Source organism: Momordica charantia, assembly GCF_013281855.1.
Source record: "Momordica charantia cultivar OHB3-1 chromosome 1 unlocalized genomic scaffold, Mcharantia_2.0 BLBB01000001.1, whole genome shotgun sequence".
NCBI lineage: Eukaryota > Viridiplantae > Streptophyta > Magnoliopsida > Cucurbitales > Cucurbitaceae > Momordica > Momordica charantia.
Window position 1 is genome coordinate 13,741,802 of NW_028275157.1, and position 25,195 is coordinate 13,766,996.

Here is a 25,195-nt window from a genome sequence, read left to right on the forward strand (position 1 = left end):
TAGCTCATTATTACTTAAAAATGAGTGATTAATTAGGAGAGCATTATGAAAAAGAAAATTTAATGGAAGACTAATAACTCATTACGAATGCTATTTTGTAATACTCTTTTAGAATATAAACGTTCTCATTCTAAGTACATTTCAACCGACTAAACATAAATAACTTCTCTTAGTCAACCTAAACATAATTTAACTCGTTAAAATATATATCTTCAATTCAAAAGTTGAAATTTCGAATCCTTACTACCACATATTGTTGAACTAACAAAAAATAATAATAATAATAATAATTTTCCTTAAAAGTCAGATATTTAACGAGGAGGTGAAAATATGAAAAAAAGAAATTGAAATGAAAAGCGTCCTGACCAAATAGTCGAATCCATACGCCTTCCTAAATTCCTACCCTACAACGAACTCAAAATACATACTAATAATTAACCTCTACCTCTACCCAAGAGAAAAATATAGTTCTTTCACATTAATAACTGTCGCTTTAAATGTCAACATTTCAAGAAAGCTTATAAAAATACTTCAAAATTTACACTGGGAGGGTAATATTGAAAACTGTAGAGCGTGTTTGATAATTTTTTGAAAATTTCCGGATTAGGCCCATATGGCAATGAATGCGGCCCAATTGCTTGTACGAACGACGATCCATAAGATGACCCAAATTTCAACTTTTGGGCCCAGGGACGAACGGAAGGCCGAAAGAGTCTTCCAGAAGCGGAGATAAATCTCTGGAAATCGAAATGAGAGCTCGCGATTCTTCAGATAAGAATCTGTGAACACAGGGAGAAGAACCAGAAGCAGAAGAAGAAGAAGAAGATGCCGTGCCTTAACGTTTCCACCAATGTCAACCTCGATGGTATGGACACCTCCTCCGTTCTCTCCGAGGCTTCATCCACCGTTGCCGAGATCATCGGCAAACCAGAGGCTGTAGGGTTCTATTTTGTATCTCTCTCTTATGATAATTGTCTTTGAGGAGTCGTCGTTTGTTTTGTTATCGGATCGTTTCTTTAATTCGTTTTATCCTCTCTTAGTTTCTCAGATTTCAGAGTGCTCATTTCTCCGTGATTTAGTATAGGAGGAATTTGCTTGAGTTTGCATGCATTTGTAAATTGTCTATCAACTGATCAAGGCCGGTTGGTTGTTTACTTTAGTGGCTCACTATTCGACTTTGGACCGATTCATGAAGTATTGACCAATTTGACATCTTAGATTGGCCATGGCATGGAATGAGCTATTATCATTGTTTTTTAGATGGTGTTTTTAGGGTTCTCCGATCTTTGGTAAGATGGAAGTTGGAATATTGCTATTACTACTTGTATTGATCTATGGTTTTATAATTTCATGTTGATCTGTTCCAGCTACTCTTTATTACCAACTAGTTAGAGTTTTTATTATCTTTTTTTAGTAGTATAAGTGCTCGATCATAGAATTATAGCAAGTTAAAACTCGGAATTTTGGTTATCCTTGTGGTAGTCCTGTCTTCGTGTTATTCAAGTAACATTCTATTGGATCCATTGGAATTGGATTACATTGTCTTAAGTAACACCTCTTCGGTATGAACACTTTGCACCCTAGACAGAACTTTTGCGAATATTACTGTGTGATTAGAGCAACCGGAAGCATTGCTGTTTGTGGACAATGAGATCTGTGTACTCATTTGCTAATTGGTGGTGAAGGGCTTTTGTCTCTGAATCGAGGAATGAAATGTTTTGGACTGTAACTGTATGTTTTTCCCCTTCTCCTGAGTACGAATGAAGTTTTCAATTTTTTCTGTTTTCTCCCTCTCATTCAGACTAGATTAGTTAATAAACCTGATCTTTATTCATCCTGGGCACTGTACCTCTTGCAGTTTAGCTCTAGCCAAGCTGCAAAGCATCGTCTGTCTTTATGGACGATGTTTGAGTCCAGTTGTTATTAAATTCTCATAGCTCATCCCTATATGTGGTCTGTGGATGAGATTTCTGGAAATTGTCTGCTTATTTGCCAATAGTTTTGTTTTTGCTCAATTCGTTCTTCTTGTGTTTTAACTTGATCATCTTGCTGCAAGCAGTATGTGATGGTTGTGCTGAAGGGATCAGTACCCATGTCATTTGGTGGCAGTGAGCAGCCAGCAGCTTATGGTGAGTTGGTGTCCATTGGTGGCCTGAACCCTGATGTCAACAAAAAACTGAGCGCTGCAGTTTCTGATATTCTCGAGACCAAGTTGTCCGTGCCCAAGTCAAGATTCTTCCTCAAATTTTACGACACTAAGGTAAGCCATTCCAACTTTCTAATTGGTCACGGAGATGGATGGGTTAATGCATGTGGTCATTTCTCATTGCATCTTTTATTTTTGTTTAGGCCCATCAGAGTCAAGAATATGCACAGTGTTTACATGCTTTACACCAGAACTAGAGATCATGTAACAAAATCTTTTCTATTTGAAACAAATGTGCACAGTGCTGCTGGTTTTTTTTTTTTTTTTTTTTGCAAACATTTGGATCACTCTTAGTATTTAACAGTTGCTTCGCTTTTATGACCTATGCGGAAACTGGGATGGTACTGATACATTTGTTCTTTTGGTCTGCTGCAGGGTTCCAACTTTGGATGGAATGGCTCCACTTTCTAGTTTTTCCATTCAGCTTGCAGCTGTAATGTCTTGAACCTCTCAACTCTTAATATTGTTAACACTTGCTATTGTATGGAGTATTATCTAGATTTTCTGTGGCTTGTGGTTATGAATGATGATCATGGGGAGATGCTTTTTGCCTGCAGCCCTTGCTATGATGTATTTGGTGAGTAATCAACTGGGAAGAAGTTTTCATATATAGAATATGGCCAGATTTTTCATTTCTCTCTCTGACTTAGTCTGGCATTTGCTGGAATATGCCTAGAATTGTGTCCTCTTATCCATTTTGTTAAAGAGATTTAGATCTTATTTCGGTCTTGAACTTATTTTTGTCGAGTTAACTGTTTTTTGAGCGCAGGAAATAGAGGAAAATATTAGAAAGTTGGAATAATTCAAACAGAAGATTGAAAATCCTTTTTGGGCCTGTACTTTTAAAAATCCCCTGCTTTGATACCTTCTCAGTTCTCAGCCATATTCTATCACAAATTCTATTCCCAAAAGTTAATGAATGCGTACAAAAGACAGAGGATGTAAATGGATTTTAAATTTAAATTTATCTATTGGGTTAGCAATTGGCATGAAGAAGAAAAATTACTGGATTCACAATTAACGTTGGTGATGAGAGAGAAACGTTTTTAGTCGACAAAATTAAAATTTATGTTCGGATACTATGATTTTGGTTTATTTTGATTTCTTTCCGACCATTTTTGTTAGTTCTTACCCTCTAGATTTCTTGGTTATAAAAATGAAAAAAAAAATTGTAGAAAATATTTAAATTAACAAACCAACATTTCTCCATTTCTAAATTTTCTAATAATTGATATTGATATTATTGTTATATTAGTGATATTTTATTGGTATTTTTTCATAATTTGTTGATGCTTTTTCCCATGTCGGAGGGAGCATAGTATACCCCCACACGTGTGAGGAATTTAGGTGAAATAATGTTGAATATAATGTAATCTACTATTGGTCTTTGTTCTTGATATTGGCTTGTGGTTAACGCCAACGGAGATCCCCATAACCACAAAATTATAAACCCTGATTCTGCCCTATCCCCACCCGCTTCACTTTCCCATCATCCAAACACCATAATCCAGATGCCCTGCTTGAACATCTCAACCAACGTCAATCTCGACGCCGTCGACATCTCCTCACTACACTCCGACGCCACCGCCGCCGTCGCCGCCCTCCTCCGGCGCCCCGAGGCGGTACACTCCCCGATCTTCTCCTTCTTCTTCTTCACCACGACTCTGCTCTTACATCTTTTACGATTTTGCCCTAATTTTATGTTGTCGTTTCTCTAATTCTACAGCACGTCATGGTTGTTCTCAAGGGATCCGTTTCGATTACATTCGGCGGCAGCGCCGATCCTGCCGCCCACGCCGAATTGATGTCCGTCGGCGGTTTTAGTCCCGATGTTAACCAACGCCTCTCCGCTGCCATTGCCGCCATTCTTGAAGCCAAGCTTTCCGTCCCTAAACACAGATTCATCCTCAAATTTTACGACGTCAAGGTAAAATTAAAGTTAATTCAATCTGCCTAACCTTCCAATTTTCGCTCTAAACTTTTTTTGTGATGCCAATTTTGCAGGGCTCTGATTGTGGATGGAACGGCTCCACCTGCTAAGGCAAGATTCTGTTATATGCAGCTTTAATTTCATCTCGATTTCATCGGCTACCCAATTTTAGTAAACTGCTGTCTAACAAAAAAGAGATCCAATACAAAAATTGATAATATTTCCTGATTTGGTTGGCTTAAGCTCATCTTAAATTGAAGTAGGCATCCAATTGTTGGGGCAGAAATCAACCCACACGCTTCTCTCCCACGTATATAGGAGAAACCAGAAACCGATTTTTCGGGAATTCCGGTGGGCGGCTCCTGTGACAGTCCCGATTTTCCGGCAATCCCACAGTTTCCGGCCATTTATATCGCACTCCCAAACCAATACCCTTCCCATGTTTCCCACAATGCCGTCGTCTTCTCCGGCCATCCTCCCAGTCTCCAATAATCCCCAATCCCAAATCCCGATCGCCGCCGCCGTCGCCTCCGCCCCCACCCCCGCCCTACGCACCTTCGCCAGCCACCTCTTCCTCTCCCTCCGCCAGGGCCTTTCCCGGCGCCGCCCCTGGCCGGAGCTCGTGGATCGCTCGGCCTTCTCGAAGCCGGAATCCCTCTCCGAAGCCACCCTCCGGATCCGCAAAAACTACTCCTATTTCCGCGTGAATTATCTCGCCATTGTTGCCCTAATTATTGCGGTTTCTCTGTTCTCGAATCCGTCCTCTCTGTTCCTACTCCTCGCGCTCCTCTCCTCGTGGATCTTCCTCTACCTCTTCCGCCCCTCCGATCAGCCCCTCGTTCTCTTCGGCCGCACCTTCAAAGACAGCGAGCTCTTGATCGGACTCGTCGTTTTCACCGTCTGCGTCCTCTTCCTCACCAGCGTCGGATCCGTCATCGTCTCCTCCCTCACCGCCGGCCTCGCCGTCGTCTGCGTCCACGGCGCCCTCAGATCTCCCGATGATCTGTTTATCGATGAGCAGGAAATTAATTCCTCTGGCTTTTCCGGTCTCTTCCCCGGCACCGCCCCTCCTACCTCCGCCCCCGCCTCCTTCGCCGGCCCCGCCCGTTCTGGCTCGTAAATATTATGATTAAATTAATTAATTAAATGTATATGTGTTTGTGTTGTTTATTGATTTTTTTTTATAATTTGTTTTAATATTCCTTTTTCCTTTTTTTTTTTTTAAAGAGTTTAACATATTCTTCTTGTTCCAGCGAAAGGGAGGGATGTTGATGGAATCTATAATTTTTCTTTTCTTTTTCTAAATATTACTTTTGCGAATTTGTAACCTATCAAGGAGACAGAGGTTGGTAATTTGTATGAATTTGGGTTATCAAATTCTTTTGTTTGTGTTTTTTTTTTATAATAATTTTTTATGTATCAAAAGAGAGATTTATATTGCAATAGAAAAGAATAATTAAAGATTCTCTCATAATAACTAATCAAATTAAAATAAAAGAAAATTTAAGTTGGGTTTAATTAAATTTGCTATTTCAATATGTTTTTACATTTTTCAGCAAGAGATTAAATCTCACTGAATAAATGAACTTGGTTGACTCTTTATTTAAAGTAGGGTTTATGTGAAGAGTATTTTTAATTAGGTTTCACTTTTCCAAGTTGCTCTCGACTCATGTCATAGTGCCTAGTGGAGAGGAGATGTGAAGATTTAAAAATGTGATTATGAACTCCAACATTACAATTATAGTTTTTTTAAAATATATATATATATATGAGCTGATATTAAAAGGTCGAATTCTGATGTTTAAATTAAGTTTTAATATTTAAAATTGTGTAAATTTAATTATTGTTCTTTAAAAATATTCTAATAAACTCTTAACTAAGACTAAGTTTCTGTTCTCAACTTCATCATTTTTACCTTTACACCAATAAATGTTTGAACTTCGTGCCAACATGAACTTTGTCGTAACTGTCTTGACCAAGAAGTAACTGTGCCAACATGAGCGGACTAAATGTTCGAATCCTTCAACCCACTACTAAATGTTCGAACTTAGCCAAATTAGTTCATCACATCATCTTGAATATATGAATTCTTTTTTTAATACAAAAAATTTGGATGATTAACATAAAACAAATTAATTTAATGACTTAGTTTGGTTCGTGCTTTGTTAATACGAACTAGGCTAAGCCAACATAGATATAACTATTGCTTAAAACTTTTTTTTTTTAATGAAACGGGTGAGGCATCTTACTACTTGTATTTAAAAAAAAATTATAATTTTATAATAAAATGATGTAACTCATACGAGCCTAATTCCAACCAATTATACAAGATTAATATATCGACATAAAATTTAAAAATCTGTAGGCAAAATAGGTGCAATTTCTATTTTGGACGACAAGTCGACCTTTAGAAAACCACACGTCGTTTTAGAGAAACCATTTTTATGTAGCTTTAAAGCTGAATCCCTTTCCTGCTGTAACGATGATAAATGTGAATCGGCCATGGAAGACGAATCCTTGCAGAAGGTTGCGATTTCAGGCCCAATCTTAGCCTCCTTGATCCAGCGCTTCTCCTCCACCGCCGGCGCCGTCGACGGCCTACTCTTCGGCCATGTCTCCGAAATTACACCCTTGTCGCTCTCCGATGACTCATCCTCCTCTACCAACATCGAACCATCGGTACGCGTCGCCACCGTCACCAGATTTCTCTGCTCCGGCACCACCAATAGCTTCTACGATTCTTCTGGGCAAGTTGATTCCCAATCCCTAAACCGCCTTCTCAGCCACCACGCCGACGGCCACGCTCAAACCCACGACTCTTTGATTGGATGGTTTTCCGGCCGCCGGAGAACTCAGCTTCGGCCTTCCATGCGTGAATTCTTAGTGAGTCTCTCTTTGTCTTCGATGAAGCAATTGTCGATTCCTGTCAAAGACGCTGTGAATCCCACCAATCTAACCCCTAGTGTGTTTCTGCTTCTCACTTCGCCGCAATCCGATCGAATTATCCACACCCACGAGTACCGCGCTTTCCAATTTCGGCCCTCCAATGAGTTGTTTGAGGCGAAATCGATCGACATTGTGAACATTGGGCCGGCATTTCGTGGTCACTACGGGTCGTTTACCCCCGATTCCCCTTTCCCCCATTTGGTCTGCGAGATGAGGGTTTCTCCGATGAATGAGGATAAGAACGATGAGAATTTGAATCTGATAAAGCAGAACTCGAAGGATCAGAAGCAACTGAATATGTGCGCCGAAGGGTTTGAGGTTGGGAGCTTGACCCGGTTACTGGGTTCGGAGGCAGCAAATTATACTGCTGGGTTGGAGGATTTATACGAAAAGATGCTTGCCAAGGTCGAGAACTTGGCCCGGCTCGTCGAGAAGAGCTCCACCCAAGTCCTTGAGCAGGTATTCAATCACTTCTAAATGAATAAACTGTTCTCTTGTTTGCCACTGCTCAATGCTCCTCTTGATTGTTCAAGCTCTGCTAGATCTTATATATCATTCTGAACCTTTTTTCAGGAAAATCACAACAGGAAGTTAAAATACAAAGTTGCTAGATGCCCTGGATTTGAGTAGGAAGTTTGTTCTTACTACCGGCGTTTTTGTTCATGTAAGATGATTTCATCCTCTCCCATCATCTTAATGTCATTTGCATTCTATGTCTCTTTCCAATGTCACTGGATGCAAGAGCAAGACCTTTGTTTTTCTTGAAATCCATATGGCTGAACTTTCATTCGATGATATATTTGTGATTAGGTTTTCTTTCAAGTGAAAATGGGTCTGATCTTATTAGGTTTAATTTATGGTCTACTGTTGTTTTATTGTTAGGTTAGGGTATGTAAAGAATTATGAGTGGAAGTTCCTTTAATCAAGTTTTAAGATGAATGTAGGGAGTTCTGTCTGGTGGTATTTAGTCTCAATCAATTCATCATGTTGCTTAAGTCTTGCTCCACTCTCGAACGATCTATTCTATTGTTCTCCCTCTGAAATTTTGAGGTGCAGACCGTTAATTTTTCTCTGTATGCTGAATGCTTCTGAATAGAACTGTTGTTGTTGAGATGCATATGATCCTGATTTCTTGTAAAAGAATGTGTATTTTCCATGGCAAGAGTTGAAATATCGGTTTTCCAAGTCGTGAAAACCAGTACTTAAATGGATATATTGCCTTTTTTCTTTTCTTAATGAAGTGTTGTTTATTAATAAAGGAGAAAGGAGAAGGAGAAGGTGATATCTCTGCTTTCTTGAAGTTTGATTAAAGAATCCATTTTTCCCCTTTGCTTTATTATGGAGTTGGCGAGTTCTTGGTGCAAAATGTGATGTGTGTTCACAAATTATTAGTCCATTTTTAAGTGTAGGCACCATTTTCCACCCTTTCACATATGACACAAGAAAGATACCCCCACTTCCCAGCCTGAAATACAATGTCTCAAGAAAGACGTTGGGGAGCTCATCCCGTAATTTCTCGCTTCCTACCAATCTCGTCATTCTTCTGTATAGTACATCCTCGTTTCACAAACGTTAGGGATTTATGTCTTCCATGTCTTGAACATGTTGGTTCTACTTGGTGTGACTAATTTATTGTTTTTGACCTATTCATTTTGCATTTCTAATCTTTCTTTCTTGGCTTCCAATGCCAATTCTTTCATGTTTAAGCACACTGATAAACATTAAGTCACCGGACAAGAAACAACCCACTGTTTTTATCAGCTGTGGGGGAGAGTCATTAGGAACCAAGTAAAACCAGGTCATTCAAGGCAAAAAAGTAGAGAAAACACAATCTGCAGACTGCAACATCTATCTCTATCTAACCGCCATTTCTTCATTTTCATCTATCTTGAAGCAGGGATTGCAACAGTCGACCTCGCAACAAAACCGAAAACTTTTGCCATCGAAACCTTGGTGTGTTGATACTACAATGGTAACTGCTGAGAGCTACCTAGCAATCCTGAGAGAGAAGTGGTAGGAATGACCTTAGCTTAGGCAGCTGTTTGTGGGTTGCCCCCACAGACAGCCTACGCTTTGTGGATGTTCACCTTCTATAATGTCATTCCCAGCCTTTTTGTCACTTGAAAAACCTACTCTGTGTCATATGATTTAATATAATTCCATTCAAAGTGCTCTGTTCTTGATTGGGTTCTCATCAAGGTTGATACTTTCTGAGTTTTTAATGAATTCTCTAAGCTCCCTTTTAGGAAAAAGCTTTAAGGTGCTGTTTGGGTCTAATTTTGGTACAATTGTTTTGTAAAGGTGTGATTGGGAAGGAACTCTTATAGATCATTCATAGGTTATTGCGTGTTGATCTCTCCTGTTCATGGGGGTTTCTTTTACTTCTTATTTTGAGGAATAAAGAATACTTGAAGGTTCTTCTCAAATCATGATCAGATAAGAACCAGTGAATAGATAATAAATTATGTATCGTACAAAACTACATATTATCGATGAAAAGGTCATGTACAACGGAGTTTTATGAGTAGAATATTGAAAGAAGATAGGGGCGTACTGCAACTTCTAGTGTACTTTTTGTAGTTTTTTATGATACATAACTTCTTTAATGCGTAGTTGAGAGTGATATCAGTGTTTTTTCTTATGGAAAAGTCATAACGAAAAAAAAAACTCATTCACATACCAAGGGAATTTTTGGGGATCATTACTTGTTTTTATTGATCCTGAAATTCCACCCCTCTAAATATTAAAGAAATTATGTATCATAAAAAATACATATTATAGATTTAAAAAAAAAAAAAAAAGGCTGTATAGTCTGGGATTTTATGAGTAGAATATTGAAAGATGGGCCTCTATACTGCAACCCCTCGTATACTTTTTTTAGTAAGCTATTAACTTTACATTCGAGGTTTATTTTAATTATTTGGAAGAAAGAAAGCTTCCTTCCGTTCTAGTTTCTTTCTCGTTTTTGAACAAGTTGCTCTTTTGGTAAAAGAAAAAGCTTAAAGGGATAACTTCACTCGTGATGTTATTGTAACCATTTATTATTATTATTATTTTTCTTTCTTTTCTTTTCTGAGTTTGGGGAGGATAGATGAAACTAATATTTGTCTTCTTTCACTTTGAAATCTCTTATAACCATTGAGTGGGTTTTCTCTTTTTTAGGTAAAAAATGATAAAAGAGATTCGAATCGGGATGGAGGATTCAAACCTCCAACTTTCAAAGAGACAAGTAGGGACAAATGATTATATTTTGAAAGTTCATGGACCAAAATGACTATTTAAAAAAAAAGTTAAAAGATTGAAATATATATTTTGAATGTTTTGGAATTAAAATAACAAAATTGAAAGCCCAGGACCAAAATGAGATTTTGAACCAAGAAGTTGTCACATTTCTTTTCTTTTTTTTTTTTTTCTATCTCTCTCTTTTAAATAAGATCAAATAATAATTTGAACTTCTTGTGATTAGTTTCAACTTAATCTTTATGATAAAATTTTCAAAATATCCTTGTTATAAGAAATTAAAGCAAAGATAGTGTTTCATTAAATAAAAGATGTCACGTGGGCTATAGTTGAGGAGAGCCATCCTCACTAGTGCGCTTAAGCCAAAAAGAAATTACAATTAAATTATATGTAGTTGAGGAGAGAGGCTTCCTCCAACGTGATATCTAACAACCAATTCAATTTATCTTTAAAGGTCGTCCTTCACCATTGATGAGCTACAATGGACGAATCAAAATACCTTCCAAAATCGTTAGGAATTCTACAAGCATATGTAACAAAGGGGATGTGATGTAAAAAATCAGATAGTACTCTGAATGTCCTTGGATCCCAACCCATAGACATTTCAACATATGATTTTCATGGCATCTGACGAAGTTGCTCAACAACCTTCGCCGACATAATATGTAGTGGCTCATTCGAAGTTATTGCAACTTGTTTCGTTAACATCTAATGTTAAGAAAACGTGTCACATGATACCATGTCGAGTAGGAGAATTGTAATGAGATATTATAGTTTTGAATCTTATTATAGTTCTAAAATTTGGTTAATTTACAAATGAGTCTTGGATTTAGATAGTTGTCTAAAGGTTCTCTAAGTTTTAGAAAAAGTTTAATCAATTCCTACATATAATATGTCTCTAATCTATTACACTTTTTATTTAATTTGTTGGAGAAAGAATCTATTACAGATTTTTTAAAATTCAATAAAGTGAATGCAAATGCAAAAGCTATGCGTGGAGAGGGCAAAAGAGAGAGAGAAAAAGAAAAAGAAAAATGAAAACCGAAGCAACAAGTACAACTTTACTGCTGTTGACAAAGACGCGTTGGGACAATTACGTAAATTGACCCACAAACTCTACCCGTGCGGATGGGCCCCACACGCAGACAGATATTACTTGGGGAACAAGCAGTCGCTTTAAAAATCGGCTTCTTCCTCTGCCACCATCGCCGAAATTCCCCTCTTCATATTTATCCTCTGCCTCACACTCACACTACTTTCAATTTTTTTTCTGAACCCAAAACCAAAAGTTAACTTCGTGGCTAAGAAAGCAACGAAAGAAAGCCAAAACTCCACGTACACACATCTCTCTGAATTCCCCACCACTCACCACAACATTCATCAGAAACGTCATCAATTTGGATATTTCCTTTCCTTTCACAGATGCCTATAAAAACCCCTCTCTTTAGGTTTCTTATCCTTTTACACCCCTTCTCAAACTCTTCTCTACAACTACAACAGGAAAGAAAAGCCTTCGTTCAATCGAGAGTTTGAAGAAGCGCATGACGTCTGAGATTTCTAGTGGGTATGTATGTTTCTTCCTCTTTGGTTTCTCCATCTGGGTTCTTTCTCTTTTGCTGTTTTATTGAGCTGTTTTCTGATATGTGATTGCAGGGAAAAGACATCGAGGAAGAGGAGAAATGGGTATGTTTCTGTAGTGGACACTCTGAACGAGTGGAAGAAGTTGAACAATCAGTTGGATTTGGCTAAAGATGGAGAAGAAGAGGTTCGTAGAGTACCAGCCAAGGGCTCTAAGAAGGGCTGTATGAGAGGGAAAGGGGGCCCTCAGAATTCTGACTGCAACTTCAGAGGCGTTAGACAGAGGACTTGGGGGAAGTGGGTGGCTGAAATTCGAGAGCCAATTGCGAGCAATAGCCGTACCAAGAAGAAAGGCAGTCGCCTATGGCTTGGAACTTTTGCCACTGCTCAACAGGCTGCTCTTGCTTATGATGAAGCTGCTAAAGCCATGTATGGCCCTTTTGCTCGCCTCAACTTCCCTGATTCTTCTTCTCCTCCTCCTCCTCTGAGACCAGCAATGGCAGAGCATTCTGATGCAATATCACCGGTTGCTTCTTACTCTTCTTCTTCTTCCTCCAATGGATTGTCTACACAGAGATTCAACTGTTATTCAATGGAGAAGAAAGAGAATTGTGGGTACGACTCAATGGAGGAACTGAAGGTGACAGTTGGTGAATCTTTGGAAAGAAGCAGAGTAGATTATTCAGATATGGCCACTCATTCCCAAGCTAAACCCAGTTCTAACTTTGGAGACAGATTAGCAGAAGAGAATATCAAGGAAGAATTAGAAGATGTCTTGAGAAGATGTGATCTTAGTACAGATGGCCATGATCGTAATGACCCTTCTGAGCTTAGTTTTAAACTCGAGGATATGGAAACAAATGGCTGCAATGGCTTCAACGATTGCAATCAATATGTGATTCAGAAGCTTCAGAGTGATCCATATGCAAGAACTTATTGGATTCCGACGGACTGGGAGCCAGGCGAGCCCGTCGATCTCGGGGTACCGACAGTGGTCGGAAGAAAACCAACAGAGATGAATAGCTATGGAGACTGTATGGCCTTCAACCATGATCTGAGTTTCTTGCTGGATAGGCAAAAACACATGGGAGTTGGAGACCTGAGAGTTGATGATAGTAACTTCGACTTTCTGAGACCTGATTATGATTTTGGGTTGGAGGAGGAAAGAAGGTGGCTTGATTCATGCTTCCATGGATGAAGATAGAAGATAGAAGATAGAAGATTAGGCAGGGTATTTTTTGTACCAATTTGATTCCATTTTGAGGGTACATACTCTTCTTTTTCTTGTTTCCCTTCGCCTTCTTGCAGGCGCCTGTTCTTTTGTGCACCTTTAGTAATAAGAGATTTAGAATGATTTATCAATATTCATTATCTTCTAAGCAGTTCTAACATATTTAGAGAAGTGCTAAGATAAGAACGCGACATATTCGATACTTCAAATACAAGTTAAGGATGGCAGAACAATTACCCCCTGCATTTTCATTAGTAATGTGATGGGATTAAGATGAGTAAACCCTCCGTCCAGTGAATATTTGCTGTAAACTGCAAACATGCTCTGGAACTGTTGCATCGAATTGGGCAGCTCTGTTTAAAAGATAAAAAGCTGTCATGTCAGTAGTCTGAGCTCTTTAAATTGTTAGGGAAGATATCCAAATCCTCGTATTCAACGCCAACTAGAGATGAGCTTTACGAAGTTCGAGAAGCTTGAGCTTTAGTACTTCAATCACTTTTTCCCTCGACCTCATTGAAAACCATCTCCCATGGCCCACCCTTCGTGCCCAATCTGAGTTCAGTGTGATATGATATTTGACGAATAGGAAAAGTTAGCCATTAAGTGAGGTGGAAAATTTTTCTACTCTATAAATGGAAAAGTGAACTTCATGCAACAAAGGTTAACCAACATTTTTGTCCCATGTAACAATTTAAATCCTGATGAAAGATTTCATCTAGATATTTATTTTTATTATATAACAATTTAATATTGGTAATTTATAAATACATTTGGTCCCTTGTCCATCTAGTCCATCTATTAACCGACATATAAGAAACCTTATTCAAATATTAACAATATTTATCATATAGAGACTAAATTATTACAAACATTTAACTAAAAAGATTAAATTGTTAGACATTCAAATATTGACAATATTTATCATAATAGAGCCTAAATCGTTAGAAAGACTAAATTGTCAGATAATTCATGGAATAATTTGTTATCAATTTAGAGTACATTGACTAAACATTTCAAACTAAATCCACCAAAGTTGTTCTACCTATAAGAAAAAAGAATTGTTTCCTACTTTTCTGCTTTTAGTCTATCACTGAATTCTTTATGAGCAGGATTGAGAAGCAAAATTAGAAAGATAGATAGGCTTATTTTAAAAATAAAAAATAAATGGCCGGTTCTTGCTATTTTGTGAACATAAAAAGTATTGTTCATAAAATATATATAGAGAGAAAACTATTGTTCGTTAAAATACTATCTTGGTCTTTGTACTTTTAGCTTTGGTTTATTTTAATTTATATACTTCTAAAATATTAATTTTAGTCATTGTACTTTCAATATGCTCGTTTTGGTACTTATACTCTTAAAAAGTGATCAATTTGGTCCCTTAATTTTATTTTAAATCTTATTTTTCTATCACAGTTTCAACATGACATTACACTTAATATATTTATTAAAATGTAATCATAACTTTATATTAAATCATTTTCATTATGTGTAAAATTTGTGTAAAAAGTTTGAAAATATGGACCAAAATAGTTACTTTTAAATGCAGGAACCAAAACGAAGATTTTGAAAGTATAGGATCTAAAATGAAACAAAGTTGAAAGTATATAGATCAAATTGAATATTTTAAAAGTATAGATACAAAAATGAACCTAAACTAGAAAAGTACAAATAGTATTTTAACCAATATTATATGGCGGACAGCCATGAGTCAACCGGGCATACGAGCCAATGAGGTAATGGATTATGGGGTGGGTAGTTTGAGAATAATTTTTGTGCCCGACCTAAGTGAAATTTATGGCTTAAAGATGTATTATTTCTTCGTGATATGAAATGTCCAGTAGGCCTAGGATTCACTGGTGATGCGAATGAAATTTACTTTTTTGTTTCGAGCTGTGTCCTCACATCTGATTAGCAATCGTTCAACCATGGATTGTCAAGTTTAACATGATATGGCGTGATATGCAGGGTCAGATAATACCTCCAAATTCCAGCTACTAAACGCAACATCATGAAGAGAAACAATCCACTCCAAACCCCAGGGAGGCCAAATGCAGGAGCGGCCACGATCAGGAAGAGAGAAGAAACCAGTCCAACAGCCACCTGCTCTTCTTTAGGCTAAATTAATACATATCTTTACAAAAAAAACAAAAACAAAAAACAAAATAAAACAAAACAAAAACAAGAACAAACAAACAAACAAAACTCAAAGGCATTAGTTTCACTTGCAAGATGAAGAACGGAATACCATGGAGTAGGCTGCATATCCGAAGTCTGAAACTCCATAGTAGAGCCCATCTACAACGAAAGCCATAGCATTCACTGGTTGCGATCCAGCAACAAACTGCAAAAAATATGGCTAGGATAAGGTCAACCGATCACAATAGGGCATGCACGATGCGTATTCTGGTGGTCTTTATGCGGCACCATGAGAGAAATAACTGGATCTTCTTAGACAAGTGAAAAACAGACAACTAGCTATTCATTCCCCCAACTTCAGGATGATATACCCTACAGCAATGGTGTTGTAGATACCAATCAAATGCAAAGCACATCAATAATGAATTGTTAGGCAGGATTCTATATCGCCCGAGCAAATATTTTACATGATGAAAATTGATCCTAAAAATAAGGAAATTCAAAGGTAACGGACCAGACCAGTCATCCAAAGATCTCCATTGTAAAGTTTCTTAAGCATTGATTGAAAAGGTACAAAGCCAAAAAGCCAATTATTCAGATAACATATTCTTACAAATAACCCAGATCGTGCAATTTCCAGAACTTCTGCATCAGCACTGAATAAACCAGCAAATGCGCCAAATCCCAGGAATAGGATAATAGCCAGAGAAATTCCAGTGATCAAGCCAATCTGTAACAGAGAGGTATCCAGGATCATGCATGATACTAAAGGAATAAAAGATTCATCACTTCCATTTTGACAAGAAAGAACAAAATATAATCACTGAGAAATAGTATATTAATGTTTGAGTTTCTACTGACCTGTAAAACTCTATAAATCACTTCACGTGAGTGTTCATAGTCTTGAAGGGTGTAGCTACTTGCTAATAATGCCTGCAAAACAAATGAAAGAATGTACGCATTAACCAGGACCAACAAAAAGTAAATTTTCTTTCAACAATATGTAACCTGAAGATGAAATATAGTGATGTAACTCAGTTAAGAATAGAATCAACAGCAAACACGATTTTACAAGGACTTAGCATACATAAAATATTCTCTTTAAATATATATAAAAAAAAAAACTATTCAACAACAAAGTTTTGCTCCTAGTGCCCAATTCATCACCAAGGGCTCATGACAGCAAATTCTTCAGCAACCCAAAGTCAAAAACAAATCATCAAGGTGACCATCTACCAACATTACTTAAATAACCTTTTAGTTTTAAAATGTCAAATATTATACAGGCGGATAGTTCAGTCTTTTGAGATTGGTCATTGCATGTAAGCAGTAAACTAGCTCCAACGCAAGTGATTTCCAATTGAGTCTTGCTCTACAATAATTCTAAATCCAAGTTTCAACCACCCGGTAAGACTATTGGCAGAATGCAAAAACAAGATAACCAGCTATGCAGAAGATCATGAGTGGAGCATTATAAACAGTGAGGCAAAACACATAACTGGATGCCTTATAAATAGCTAAACCAAGAAAAAAGCTAAAGGCTTTGCTGATTATGAGTTGTGATACCCTAACTAATGAGGCAATCACTGTACCTGACCAGCAAGTGCTAAAGCATCAGTAAGCAAAGATATGGCCAACCATATTTGTACACAAATTTGATAACCAGCCATGGGTACAGGGCCTTCTCTAGCTGCCATGGATGTTGCCAGAGTAAGGGTTACAAGCACAGCCAATGTCCGGCCCATTAAGAGACCACCTGAGACATACAGCAGGCGAAGTTACAACCAAGCAGGAAATTTGAAGTTACAAATTTTATTTTTATTCATACAAGAATAAAAATAAAAACACACACAGGCACACATTAGCTGTAGATTTGCTTGCAGAATGATGGATTACATATTTCAAACAAACTCATTTGAGAAAAAGGAACGAAATAGGAACAAGTTACTTAAACAAATTGATTAACTAACTTGACTTCTTAATCTTCTTTTTGCTATCAGAAATATATGTTTAATGAAGGATGGCATCAACTTCCTTTGATAAGATTCATCCGGAATTAATAGTAAGTTAGAAAATCTATAGGAAAAATATTTTCCTGTAGATATATATTACACTAAAAAAAAAATCCTTTTTGTTTTGGGATATTGATAAAAGATCAATCACCCATATAATAAAGCCATAGCTGATCCATTAAACAAGCCAAGGGCATAGTTTGTAAAGTCAATTCATTTGATCATTTCCAGCAACATTGACATGATCAACAACTCATCTATAAGACAAATAAAGTGACTAGAAGGCAATCTATAGGTGAAACTTGAAAGAAAATACCAGATTGAAGATAGCGTGCAATTCTCTCCCCATCCATGCTTGAAAGAGTAAATGATATTTCTCCATTTAATTTCCACAAAAGAACGAAAGCAATCAGATACCTGATGACGGAGCATCATTCATCAGGAAACAACAATAACATCATTTCCTAATATAATCTTAGGAACTCATCTCAAGCGCTAATGCCAAATAATTAAGTTTACCACATTGTTGACGTACTCAGATATCACTGTCGCAATTGCAGCACCTCCAATGCCAAAACCACAAAGAAATATCAATAGTGGATCCAGTGCTGCATTCAGTAAATTACCAGCAGCTGACACAGCAAAATCATTTTCATATAAATTAATTATGAACAATTTTCATATTCACATCACAAAAAGATAGTTGAGAACAATGCCCCGTTCAAAAAGATTACAAAATAATAAATAGGAATAAAACCAATACATAGAAACATATGACAGAAGTAGTATTCCAAGAAACTTGCCAGTAGCATACAAAGGTGTTTTTGTATCCTTAAATCCGCGAAAAGTTCCTTGTGCAGCAAGTGCAATTACAATAGGTGGAGCACCAAAAGCCCTCAGAGACAAAAATTGCTCAGCAGGTGCACGCATTGAGGACTCCTACAACAACATATATATGCATACTCATAAGAGAAAGATGACACATAAAACCAGAACCAAACAATCAATCACTATGTGTGCACTTAGAGAAAGAGAGTGAGAGACTAAATGTTGGCAGAGAACATAAACGGATGATCTGGTGAGAAATAACTGAAAAATCAAGGAGGATAACAAGTCAGAATACTATAAAACGAATTGGTTAAGCTTGACATACAGCAGGTATACCCATGATATCCATAAGAGCTCCTGAACCAAGACATAGCATAACAGCTTCAGCAATTCCGAGACCAGCAGCAAGTGCTAAAGAAGTAGATACAGAGGAAAGGAGCTTCTTTTCTTGATTCTCATCTATGCCATCTATATGGTCAAATAAAGTCCATGACTTCATTGAAGACAATGTAGAATTTGAAATATATATATACTGAACTCAAAAGGTAATTACCGATATTTGTTTGAACAATACTTTTCTCCTTCGTACTTACTAATGCCTGCTCTTCAGCAACAAATGAAGTAGTGATGTTGAGTAACGGAACATTGAATAACTTTGACACCAAATTGAATATTGAAGCTGATACCCCAACTGCCGCCAGCTCAGTGGATCCTACAAAGAGAATGTACATGGCATGCTGCTGCAGTCGTCAATATAACATTCAATATGGTGAAATATTACACTTCTGGAATTAATTTCAAAATCAGAACCACTGTCATCACATTTCTCACTCATCTAAAGTTCAATTACGAACTTTTGTCTCCAATTGAAGACTCCAGGTCCAGATAAGTAAATAAATATAATAAATGTTCCTTTTGCACAATCCAGATAAATATTACCGAAATTATAGCAAATTTATACCTATATGACCAACAAAAGCCGTATCGACCAACGATGCAATTGGATCAGCAGCCAAAGCCAGGGCAGCAGGCAATGCAATCGCCAATACGTCCAGCGCAAGTTGATCGAACTTAAAAACCGCATCCCTAGGAAAATTAAAGAAATCAAATTCCGAAATAAGTAGAACTGAATAAGTATAATGCTGCATTTTCTTGCATAAGAACGTACTTCAGATTTTAGAAATGAAAATATCGACTAATATCAAGACCTGTTGCTATATTTGAACTTTTCATAAGATATGGTAAAACTAAATTCCGGAGAGAGATCAATTCAACCTCCTCGGTGAAAGCATACCTAACACGATTGAGAAGTGGAACTGAGACAGGCGCAGACAACAAGGAGTTGGACGACTTGGCCGGCTTGTCTCGACGAACCTGCTCGGATGAGGCTGAAGACTTTGGTTCTTCCGGCGGACTCTTCAGCGAAGTAGTAAAATTCTTCTGAAACAACGCTTTTGGCAAAGATCGAAACCGGACTTTACAATTGGCGTTTCTGCGCAGCATTTGAATTTTCGAAGACAAATTAGTGTCGGTGCTGAAGCACGGAACGTAGATTGCGGAGAGAGCGGCAGCCATCTCCGATCAATGAGAGCTAAAACAGTGTAATGGCCGGTCGAAGGAGGTTGCGAATCGAGAAGACGAAACCATATTATATACTTGTCCCCATTTGTAAGGACGAATTTTCGACGGACGGAATTGCAGCTCGCCATAGAAATATCTGTGGGTCTTTTTCTTCTTCTTTTTCGTGGCTGTTCTTTTAATAAATCTACTTTTCCAAATTTCATTGCCACATATATCTTTTTATTTTTTATACAATATAGTTTTCATGTTTTGAAATGTTTACAAATATGTACGTCGCAGTCAATTTAAATTTTATTTTTATTTTATATTTCTGTTTTTAAGTGATAGTTACTTACTAATATTTAGTTCAATCTTTTTAAAAGTAATCTAAAATATTATTAATTAACATTTTTATAACAAATATTATTAAATTAATTTATTAACATATGTTATAAATTTAATATAATTATCTTTTTACCATATTATATTATATTATATATGTTCTAATTTTAATATACATGAAATTAATTTATAATCTAAAATAATATAGTTATCAAAGTTTTATCAATTATTTTAAAGTTTCAAACTCAAAATTAAAAAGTCTTGCTTTTGAAATGGAAATGCATTTTCAAAATTTCTACATTTTGAATCATGTAATAAAAAAACAGTTCAAAAAACAAATCAACTAGATACTAACTCGATTCGTTGAATTAAAAAACAATTCGTAAGAAAAAATCATGCATGATAAACATAAATTTTAAAACGCATCTAACAAATCTTTGAACTTTTAATTTTATATCTAACATGTCACTGAATTTTCAATGTTGTATCTAATATATCTTGAACCTCGACTTATAATTTACTTTTTAAAATTGGATGACTTTTTTTAATACAATAAATGTGTTGTATGAGATTTGAATCTCTAGCCTAAGGAAAGGAAAAGAGTCATGTCTTTGCTACTAAATTAGGTTCATATTGGCTTAAAATTAAATGACTTACTTAAAACATCGAGAAGTTTAGAGACTAATTAGACATTTTTTAAAGTTCAAAGATCGATAGACACAACACTTAAAAGTTTGACTATTGACATTTATTGGTTAGATAAAATTTGACGAAGTTAGGTGAGGTAGATACATACTAATGAGCATAGGAGTGAATCAAAGTTGTTGGAAATATAATCAAAATCTCCCGTTGGCTAGATAAGGAAAATATCATGAATATATAAATGAGGACAACATCTCCGTTGATATTATTAATGAAGCCTTTTGGGTGAAATAAAAAGTAAGGGTCACTTATCTCTAATATATTGTATTAGAGTTATGCCCCTAACTTAATCATGTCAATAGAATCATCAAGTGTCGAGCATATAAGCGGTGACGAGCCTATAAGATGTAGTAGCCATGACGTAATCTATGATTGAGCTCTATATTGAACATGTGGTGTGTAGTCTATTGAGCTTCCTCCCAAATAGTCATCTACCTGTCCCAATAAAGGAATATATTGTTAATGTAACTATGTTACAAGTTCCATAGTTTGGACAATTAAATTGTAATTTTTAACCAAGCTTTTCACTTTTAGGATATTAAATTAAATTCAACTATGTGGAGTGGAGATTCAAAAATCCGACATTTAGGACAAATGTAAGCTATATTCTAGTTAGCTCTTTTTTTTATTATTTTTTAAGATATAATCTTTCACTATAATGCCAAAAACACACTATTGAAGTAACTATTTTTAAAACAATAAAGTTCAGGAAAAAAAAACAAGATTGGTTTATCAATACAATTATTCATAAAAATAAGTGTTTTGAGTACCATATATAGAGGTAGAGATTCGAACTCATGAACTTTTAGTCAGATATAGGTGTCTTAACCACTTGAACTATTCTCGGTTTGACCACTTTAATATAAAGTAACTACCCATAGAAAGGTATAGGAAGATAATGGTAGCAACGTGAGGGTGGAAGAGGATTTTAAATAAAAATAATATTTTAATAAGAATAATTTACACATTAATTTTAAAAGTAAGGGCAAAATCCTTAATAAAGATAATTTAGATATTAATTTTAAAATTAAGGACAAAATTGTCCAATCTTTTTTTCCTTGTGTGTAGATATGTACTTTTTACATATACACAATATATGTACTTTTTATATATAGACAATATACACTTATGTATATAGATATAGATTTATGAAAGAAGTCGCAAAAGTGAAATATATTATGAAAATGGAATAACGGGTCCCTAATCGAGTTGGGCTAGGCCTTTTCGCGGCCCACTCTTTTGGATGAAATAACAGCGCCTATTTGATCTGCCTGGCCCAAAATAAACACTTTCTCTCTCTTTTTAGGTACAAAATAGTTGTACTTCAAAGAGGGAACTTTGGAATTTTACAAAATAATAAACAATAAAGTTTTGTTGCAAAAACATATATAGTGTGATTAAGAGTTTTTTCTTTTGATTAAAAAATATTACATCACATATGGACGAGAGATTCAAACCTACCATCTCTTAAAAGAATAAGATATCATCTTATTGACATCTCGAGAAAAGCACTTGATATATGAGATGGAGTTCCACGAATATGCAGGCTAGAAATTCTATCTATTTCTGTATTAAGTTTGAAGATCTCAATCTATAATGAACAAATGATAGTAGCTCTATGTTTTATAGGCTTTATTATATTAAGTCCGAAGAGTTTAGGTAATACTTTCAAAGCGACTCTCGATGGGAGAATCCAGTCTATTCAAGAAGAATCACAACAATTTCTCAATCCTAACGAAGTAGTTTCTTCGAAATCCAATGAACAACAACGATTACCTAGGATCAGTTTGCGAATTTGTGGCACCGTAGTCGAATCATTACCAATAGTGGCATGCTATGCGCCCAAGTGAGAAAAGATAGTACAAGTTTTGTTATGCCGAAACCTAAATGTTAAATCAGCAACACTTCCAAATGTCACTTCTTCCCATCGCATCCGTCTTTTGGACAATCTAGTCATAGGTTTTTACTTCTCAGTGAGTGAAAGATTTGTCCCCGAATGTACGTTGAAAGCTTGTATAGTCGAACTCATTTGAGTTGACTTGAACTATACTCATATTGGTGATATGTTTATATCTAAGGGTTTGTTAACACTGAAAAACAGTAGCTAATTGATTAGTTCTTTGAGTTCCTAAACGAAAACTACCCATTGAAAGAAAAATCAAATTATAATTAGTTTCAATACTTGAATAAATAAACAACTCTTAAGCTTATGAAGGATTATTTTCACGGGATTAAAAAATCGACGAAATAAATCGAAAATGAGATCGATGGCTCCAAAAAATTGACCAGAATAACATTGATAACTCAAAAGAAAGTTAATTTTGCTTGTTAATGGGGTCCTCCATCTTGAATAGTGTAATTAGTGTACTATTTGGTCAATCAAAGGATGCATGAAGACATGACTGACTACTTCAAACTTCAACCAACTCACTAATCAATTTTTATACGATACAAAATTTAAGCATAGATAGTCAACACGAGCATACTAAGCAGTTAAAGCATTTTGCTCTTTTTCAAAGGGGTAATAACTTCACTTCATTATACCCACGTTTATTGAATTTGAATTTTGAGTAATTTACTTGAAAAATTAAAAATAATAACAATAGCACTTAGTTATATTATGTTATACATATTGTAGATGTACGTAACATCAAATGTTACATATGGTTGAAGGAAAATATTTGGATAGGAGAGGGAGAGGAGGAAGAAGACGTCACCCCATTTGATACATCATAGGAAAATAAATAAAATAATAATAATAATAATTAATATATTTTGCCATGTAATCATAGTCCAATCAGCAAATGATAGCCGCTTGATTTTTCTATTAATTGACTAACAATAAATTAACTCTAAAAAAAGATAACAACGTTCAAGACACATGACTTTATACCCGCATCTCCATCCCCCTATTGTGTTCTTAGTTTATAATAAGTTACTAGTTTAATCATTAAAGTAAATACTTAAATTTGACTTGCGGTTATACTACGCATGTTAACAATTTTCTCAATTACATACCATTTTTTTTAAGTGCAAAAAAGAGGTAAGCATGACGACATTAGACTAGTTGGATTAGAGTTTGAATATTGGTAATAAAAAAAAGAGTTAAATTAAACAAAAAACTTATAATACAACAAACCAATTCAACCTTCATAGTTTGCATTCATGTCCTATACTCAGACTTCATATAAAGTTTTTGTTTCGTGAACTCTTTTTACTAATAAATTTTCGATTATCGCCATGTGCATAAAAGAGAATCATTCACGTTTTATTACAATGTATTTATAAGATTCAACTAAATAATAGAAATCAAACAAAAAGTACTAAAATTACAGAGACTAGATTAAAGTCTAACTACAAATCATAGAAATTAAAAATTATGGAAGAGTAAACAAATTTAAATGATTCCTCGAGTAATAAAATGTATGTGTATACATAAAAATTGATTTCAATTCATTCTAAACAAATAATCTGTTTGTGTAGAACCCCAAAAAAACTAACACAGAAGATTCAAGTTTTATAATTTTATAAACAAGCAATAAACAGCGGAAAGGAGAGTTAAGTGAAGCATGTATGATTCAGAGAAAAGTTATAGAAGAATACTCATTTCTCCCCTTCGGAGTCATGGATTCCATCTCCATGTTGACCACCACTCCAAAGATTAGAGAGCAAGAAGAAGCCGGGAAACTCAGGATGGATAGCGCCGGGATAAACAAAGAATGCGTCGAGGCAGATGATCATCGGGGAGACGATGGTGTCGAGATCGATGGCGCTATCCCTCCTGAGCTTAACGGATTCTTCCATGCTTTGGCAATGGGAAGAGGGAGGGTTTGGATTTGGTTTTTGATATGTTAATAATGTAAGCCAAGAGAAGGTAGGAGAAGGCCATCAAACCGAAGTTAATGCTGTGGGTGGGGAAGAAAGCAGTCGTATTTATAGCCTCAACGTGGGATTGTATCTCACCTTCCTCTCCTTTTTATCTCTTCAAAAATACTTATTTTTCCCTTTTTAATCATTTTATTTTATTCGGACACTTTGTGAGTGTTCAGGTCAATTTATGCTCACCTCAATTAATCTCACAAGACAACCGCCTAATTCTAAAGTAGGTGGCCATCATGATGTTTGAACTTATTCCCTCTCAGTTCCTTTAAGCCAATGACCCATGATGATTCAAACTATTTAAATACGGAGAAGTGAAAAACACTTAAAAATTGATTGTTCTTTATTTGTAAAAAAATTTAATGGTGGTAAGCATGAAATAAATATTTACTATATAGTACCTAAGTATTATTTTTTCTCACCCTAAGTATTTATTGGATAAAAGTTCAATGTGTTTAAATGATTGAGCAGATGTTAAGAGGCAAAATAATATTAATTTATAAGACTAACAGTTTAACTTTTAATTTTTTTTATAATTTTGCAAATCATGTTTGTTTACCCACAATTTGTATGCTTTTATCTTTTCTAAAAATGTATTTGCT

General features: G+C 35.8%; 6 protein-coding genes and 1 long non-coding RNA gene across 16 annotated transcripts; 5 read left to right on the plus strand and 2 right to left on the minus strand.

Annotated features, from left to right (window-relative positions):
* Window positions 1-745: 745 nt before the first annotated feature.
* Window positions 746-2,842, plus strand: LOC111013871 (Tautomerase/MIF superfamily protein). The gene is made up of 3 exons (XM_022288401.2): window positions 746-936; window positions 2,060-2,260; window positions 2,582-2,842. Exons 1-3 carry the CDS (start codon window positions 826-828, stop codon window positions 2,615-2,617), a joined length of 348 nt encoding a protein of 115 aa, XP_022144093.1. The 5' UTR covers window positions 746-825; the 3' UTR covers window positions 2,618-2,842.
* A 148-nt stretch (window positions 2,843-2,990) lies between these two features.
* LOC111013854 (uncharacterized) lies at window positions 2,991-5,513 on the plus strand. The gene is made up of 4 exons (XM_088121731.1): window positions 2,991-3,828; window positions 3,933-4,133; window positions 4,211-4,247; window positions 5,390-5,513. Exons 1-3 carry the CDS (start codon window positions 3,718-3,720, stop codon window positions 4,244-4,246), a joined length of 348 nt encoding a protein of 115 aa, XP_087977857.1. The 5' UTR covers window positions 2,991-3,717; the 3' UTR covers window position 4,247; window positions 5,390-5,513.
* On the plus strand, window positions 4,242-5,310 carry PRA1.B4 (prenylated RAB acceptor 1.B4). Its single transcript, XM_088121723.1, has one exon. The coding sequence runs from the start codon at window positions 4,576-4,578 to the stop codon at window positions 5,254-5,256; it is 681 nt and encodes a 226-aa protein (XP_087977849.1). The 5' UTR covers window positions 4,242-4,575; the 3' UTR covers window positions 5,257-5,310.
* A 1,022-nt stretch (window positions 5,514-6,535) lies between the features above and the next one.
* On the plus strand, window positions 6,536-9,276 carry LOC111013869 (BRISC complex subunit Abro1-like protein). Of its 2 annotated transcripts, none has more exons than XM_022288400.2 (3): window positions 6,536-7,541; window positions 7,656-7,746; window positions 8,977-9,276. In XM_022288400.2, the coding sequence occupies exons 1-2, from the start codon at window positions 6,639-6,641 to the stop codon at window positions 7,710-7,712; spliced, it is 960 nt and encodes a 319-aa protein (XP_022144092.1). In that variant the 5' UTR covers window positions 6,536-6,638; the 3' UTR covers window positions 7,713-7,746; window positions 8,977-9,276. The 2 variants fall into 2 exon arrangements, with proteins under 2 accessions (XP_022144092.1, XP_022144091.1); XM_022288399.2 differs by having other exon boundaries at window positions 6,546-7,541; window positions 8,980-9,276.
* A 2,081-nt stretch (window positions 9,277-11,357) lies between these two features.
* LOC111013829 (MATE efflux family protein) lies at window positions 11,358-19,851 on the minus strand. 8 transcript variants are annotated; one of them, XM_088121702.1, is made up of 15 exons: window positions 19,405-19,850; window positions 19,072-19,196; window positions 18,664-18,822; window positions 18,436-18,578; window positions 18,086-18,221; window positions 17,818-17,914; window positions 17,599-17,699; window positions 16,863-17,026; window positions 16,132-16,203; window positions 15,884-16,000; window positions 15,380-15,475; window positions 15,113-15,234; window positions 13,591-13,683; window positions 13,369-13,484; window positions 11,358-12,466 (listed from the first exon to the last, which is right to left on the minus strand). In XM_088121702.1, the coding sequence occupies exons 1-13, from the start codon at window positions 19,683-19,685 to the stop codon at window positions 13,620-13,622; spliced, it is 1,677 nt and encodes a 558-aa protein (XP_087977828.1). In that variant the 5' UTR covers window positions 19,686-19,850; the 3' UTR covers window positions 11,358-12,466; window positions 13,369-13,484; window positions 13,591-13,619. The 8 variants fall into 8 exon arrangements, with proteins under 8 accessions (XP_087977828.1, XP_022144038.1, XP_087977830.1 ...); XM_022288346.2 differs by having other exon boundaries at window positions 11,358-13,228; XM_088121704.1 differs by having other exon boundaries at window positions 11,358-13,228; window positions 13,369-13,683; window positions 15,113-15,242; window positions 19,405-19,851.
* On the plus strand, window positions 11,747-13,264 carry LOC111013831 (uncharacterized). Of its 2 annotated transcripts, none has more exons than XM_022288349.2 (2): window positions 11,747-11,886; window positions 11,976-13,264. In XM_022288349.2, exons 1-2 carry the CDS (start codon window positions 11,864-11,866, stop codon window positions 13,096-13,098), a joined length of 1,146 nt encoding a protein of 381 aa, XP_022144041.1. In that variant the 5' UTR covers window positions 11,747-11,863; the 3' UTR covers window positions 13,099-13,264. The 2 variants fall into 2 exon arrangements, with proteins under 2 accessions (XP_022144041.1, XP_087977842.1); XM_088121716.1 differs by having other exon boundaries at window positions 11,760-11,890.
* A 1,045-nt stretch (window positions 19,852-20,896) lies between the features above and the next one.
* LOC148213304 (uncharacterized) lies at window positions 20,897-24,643 on the minus strand. Its single transcript, XR_015788419.1, has 2 exons — window positions 24,318-24,643; window positions 20,897-21,149 (listed from the first exon to the last, which is right to left on the minus strand). It is a non-coding gene; the product is annotated as an uncharacterized LOC148213304 (long non-coding RNA).
* Window positions 24,644-25,195: the final 552 nt, after the last annotated feature.

What these genes read in the sequence shown, in the direction of transcription:
- LOC111013871 (XM_022288401.2), top strand. Translation starts at nt 826, where the DNA reads ATGCCGTGCCTTAACGTTTCCACCAATGTCAACCTCGATGGTATGGAC. An exon ending in TCATCGGCAAACCAGAGGCT is followed by an intron (nt 937 to 2,059) that starts GTAGGGTTCTAT and finishes TGCTGCAAGCAG; the next exon opens with TATGTGATGGTTGTGCTGAA. An exon ending in TCAAATTTTACGACACTAAG is followed by an intron (nt 2,261 to 2,581) that starts GTAAGCCATTCC and finishes GGTCTGCTGCAG; the next exon opens with GGTTCCAACTTTGGATGGAA.
- LOC111013854 (XM_088121731.1), top strand. Translation starts at nt 3,718, where the DNA reads ATGCCCTGCTTGAACATCTCAACCAACGTCAATCTCGACGCCGTCGAC. An exon ending in TCCTCCGGCGCCCCGAGGCG is followed by an intron (nt 3,829 to 3,932) that starts GTACACTCCCCG and finishes CTAATTCTACAG; the next exon opens with CACGTCATGGTTGTTCTCAA. An exon ending in TCAAATTTTACGACGTCAAG is followed by an intron (nt 4,134 to 4,210) that starts GTAAAATTAAAG and finishes CCAATTTTGCAG; the next exon opens with GGCTCTGATTGTGGATGGAA.
- PRA1.B4 (XM_088121723.1), top strand. Translation starts at nt 4,576, where the DNA reads ATGTTTCCCACAATGCCGTCGTCTTCTCCGGCCATCCTCCCAGTCTCC.
- LOC111013869 (XM_022288400.2), top strand. Translation starts at nt 6,639, where the DNA reads ATGGAAGACGAATCCTTGCAGAAGGTTGCGATTTCAGGCCCAATCTTA. An exon ending in CCACCCAAGTCCTTGAGCAG is followed by an intron (nt 7,542 to 7,655) that starts GTATTCAATCAC and finishes ACCTTTTTTCAG; the next exon opens with GAAAATCACAACAGGAAGTT.
- LOC111013831 (XM_022288349.2), top strand. Translation starts at nt 11,864, where the DNA reads ATGACGTCTGAGATTTCTAGTGG. An exon ending in ACGTCTGAGATTTCTAGTGG is followed by an intron (nt 11,887 to 11,975) that starts GTATGTATGTTT and finishes ATGTGATTGCAG; the next exon opens with GGAAAAGACATCGAGGAAGA.
- LOC111013829 (XM_088121695.1), bottom strand. Translation starts at nt 19,685, where the DNA reads ATGGCTGCCGCTCTCTCCGCAATCTACGTTCCGTGCTTCAGCACCGAC. An exon ending in ATATCATGGGTATACCTGCT is followed by an intron (nt 18,222 to 18,435) that starts GTATGTCAAGCT and finishes ATGTTGTTGTAG; the next exon opens with GAGTCCTCAATGCGTGCACC. An exon ending in GATATGCAGCCTACTCCATG is followed by an intron (nt 15,235 to 15,379) that starts GTATTCCGTTCT and finishes AAAGAAGAGCAG; the next exon opens with GTGGCTGTTGGACTGGTTTC.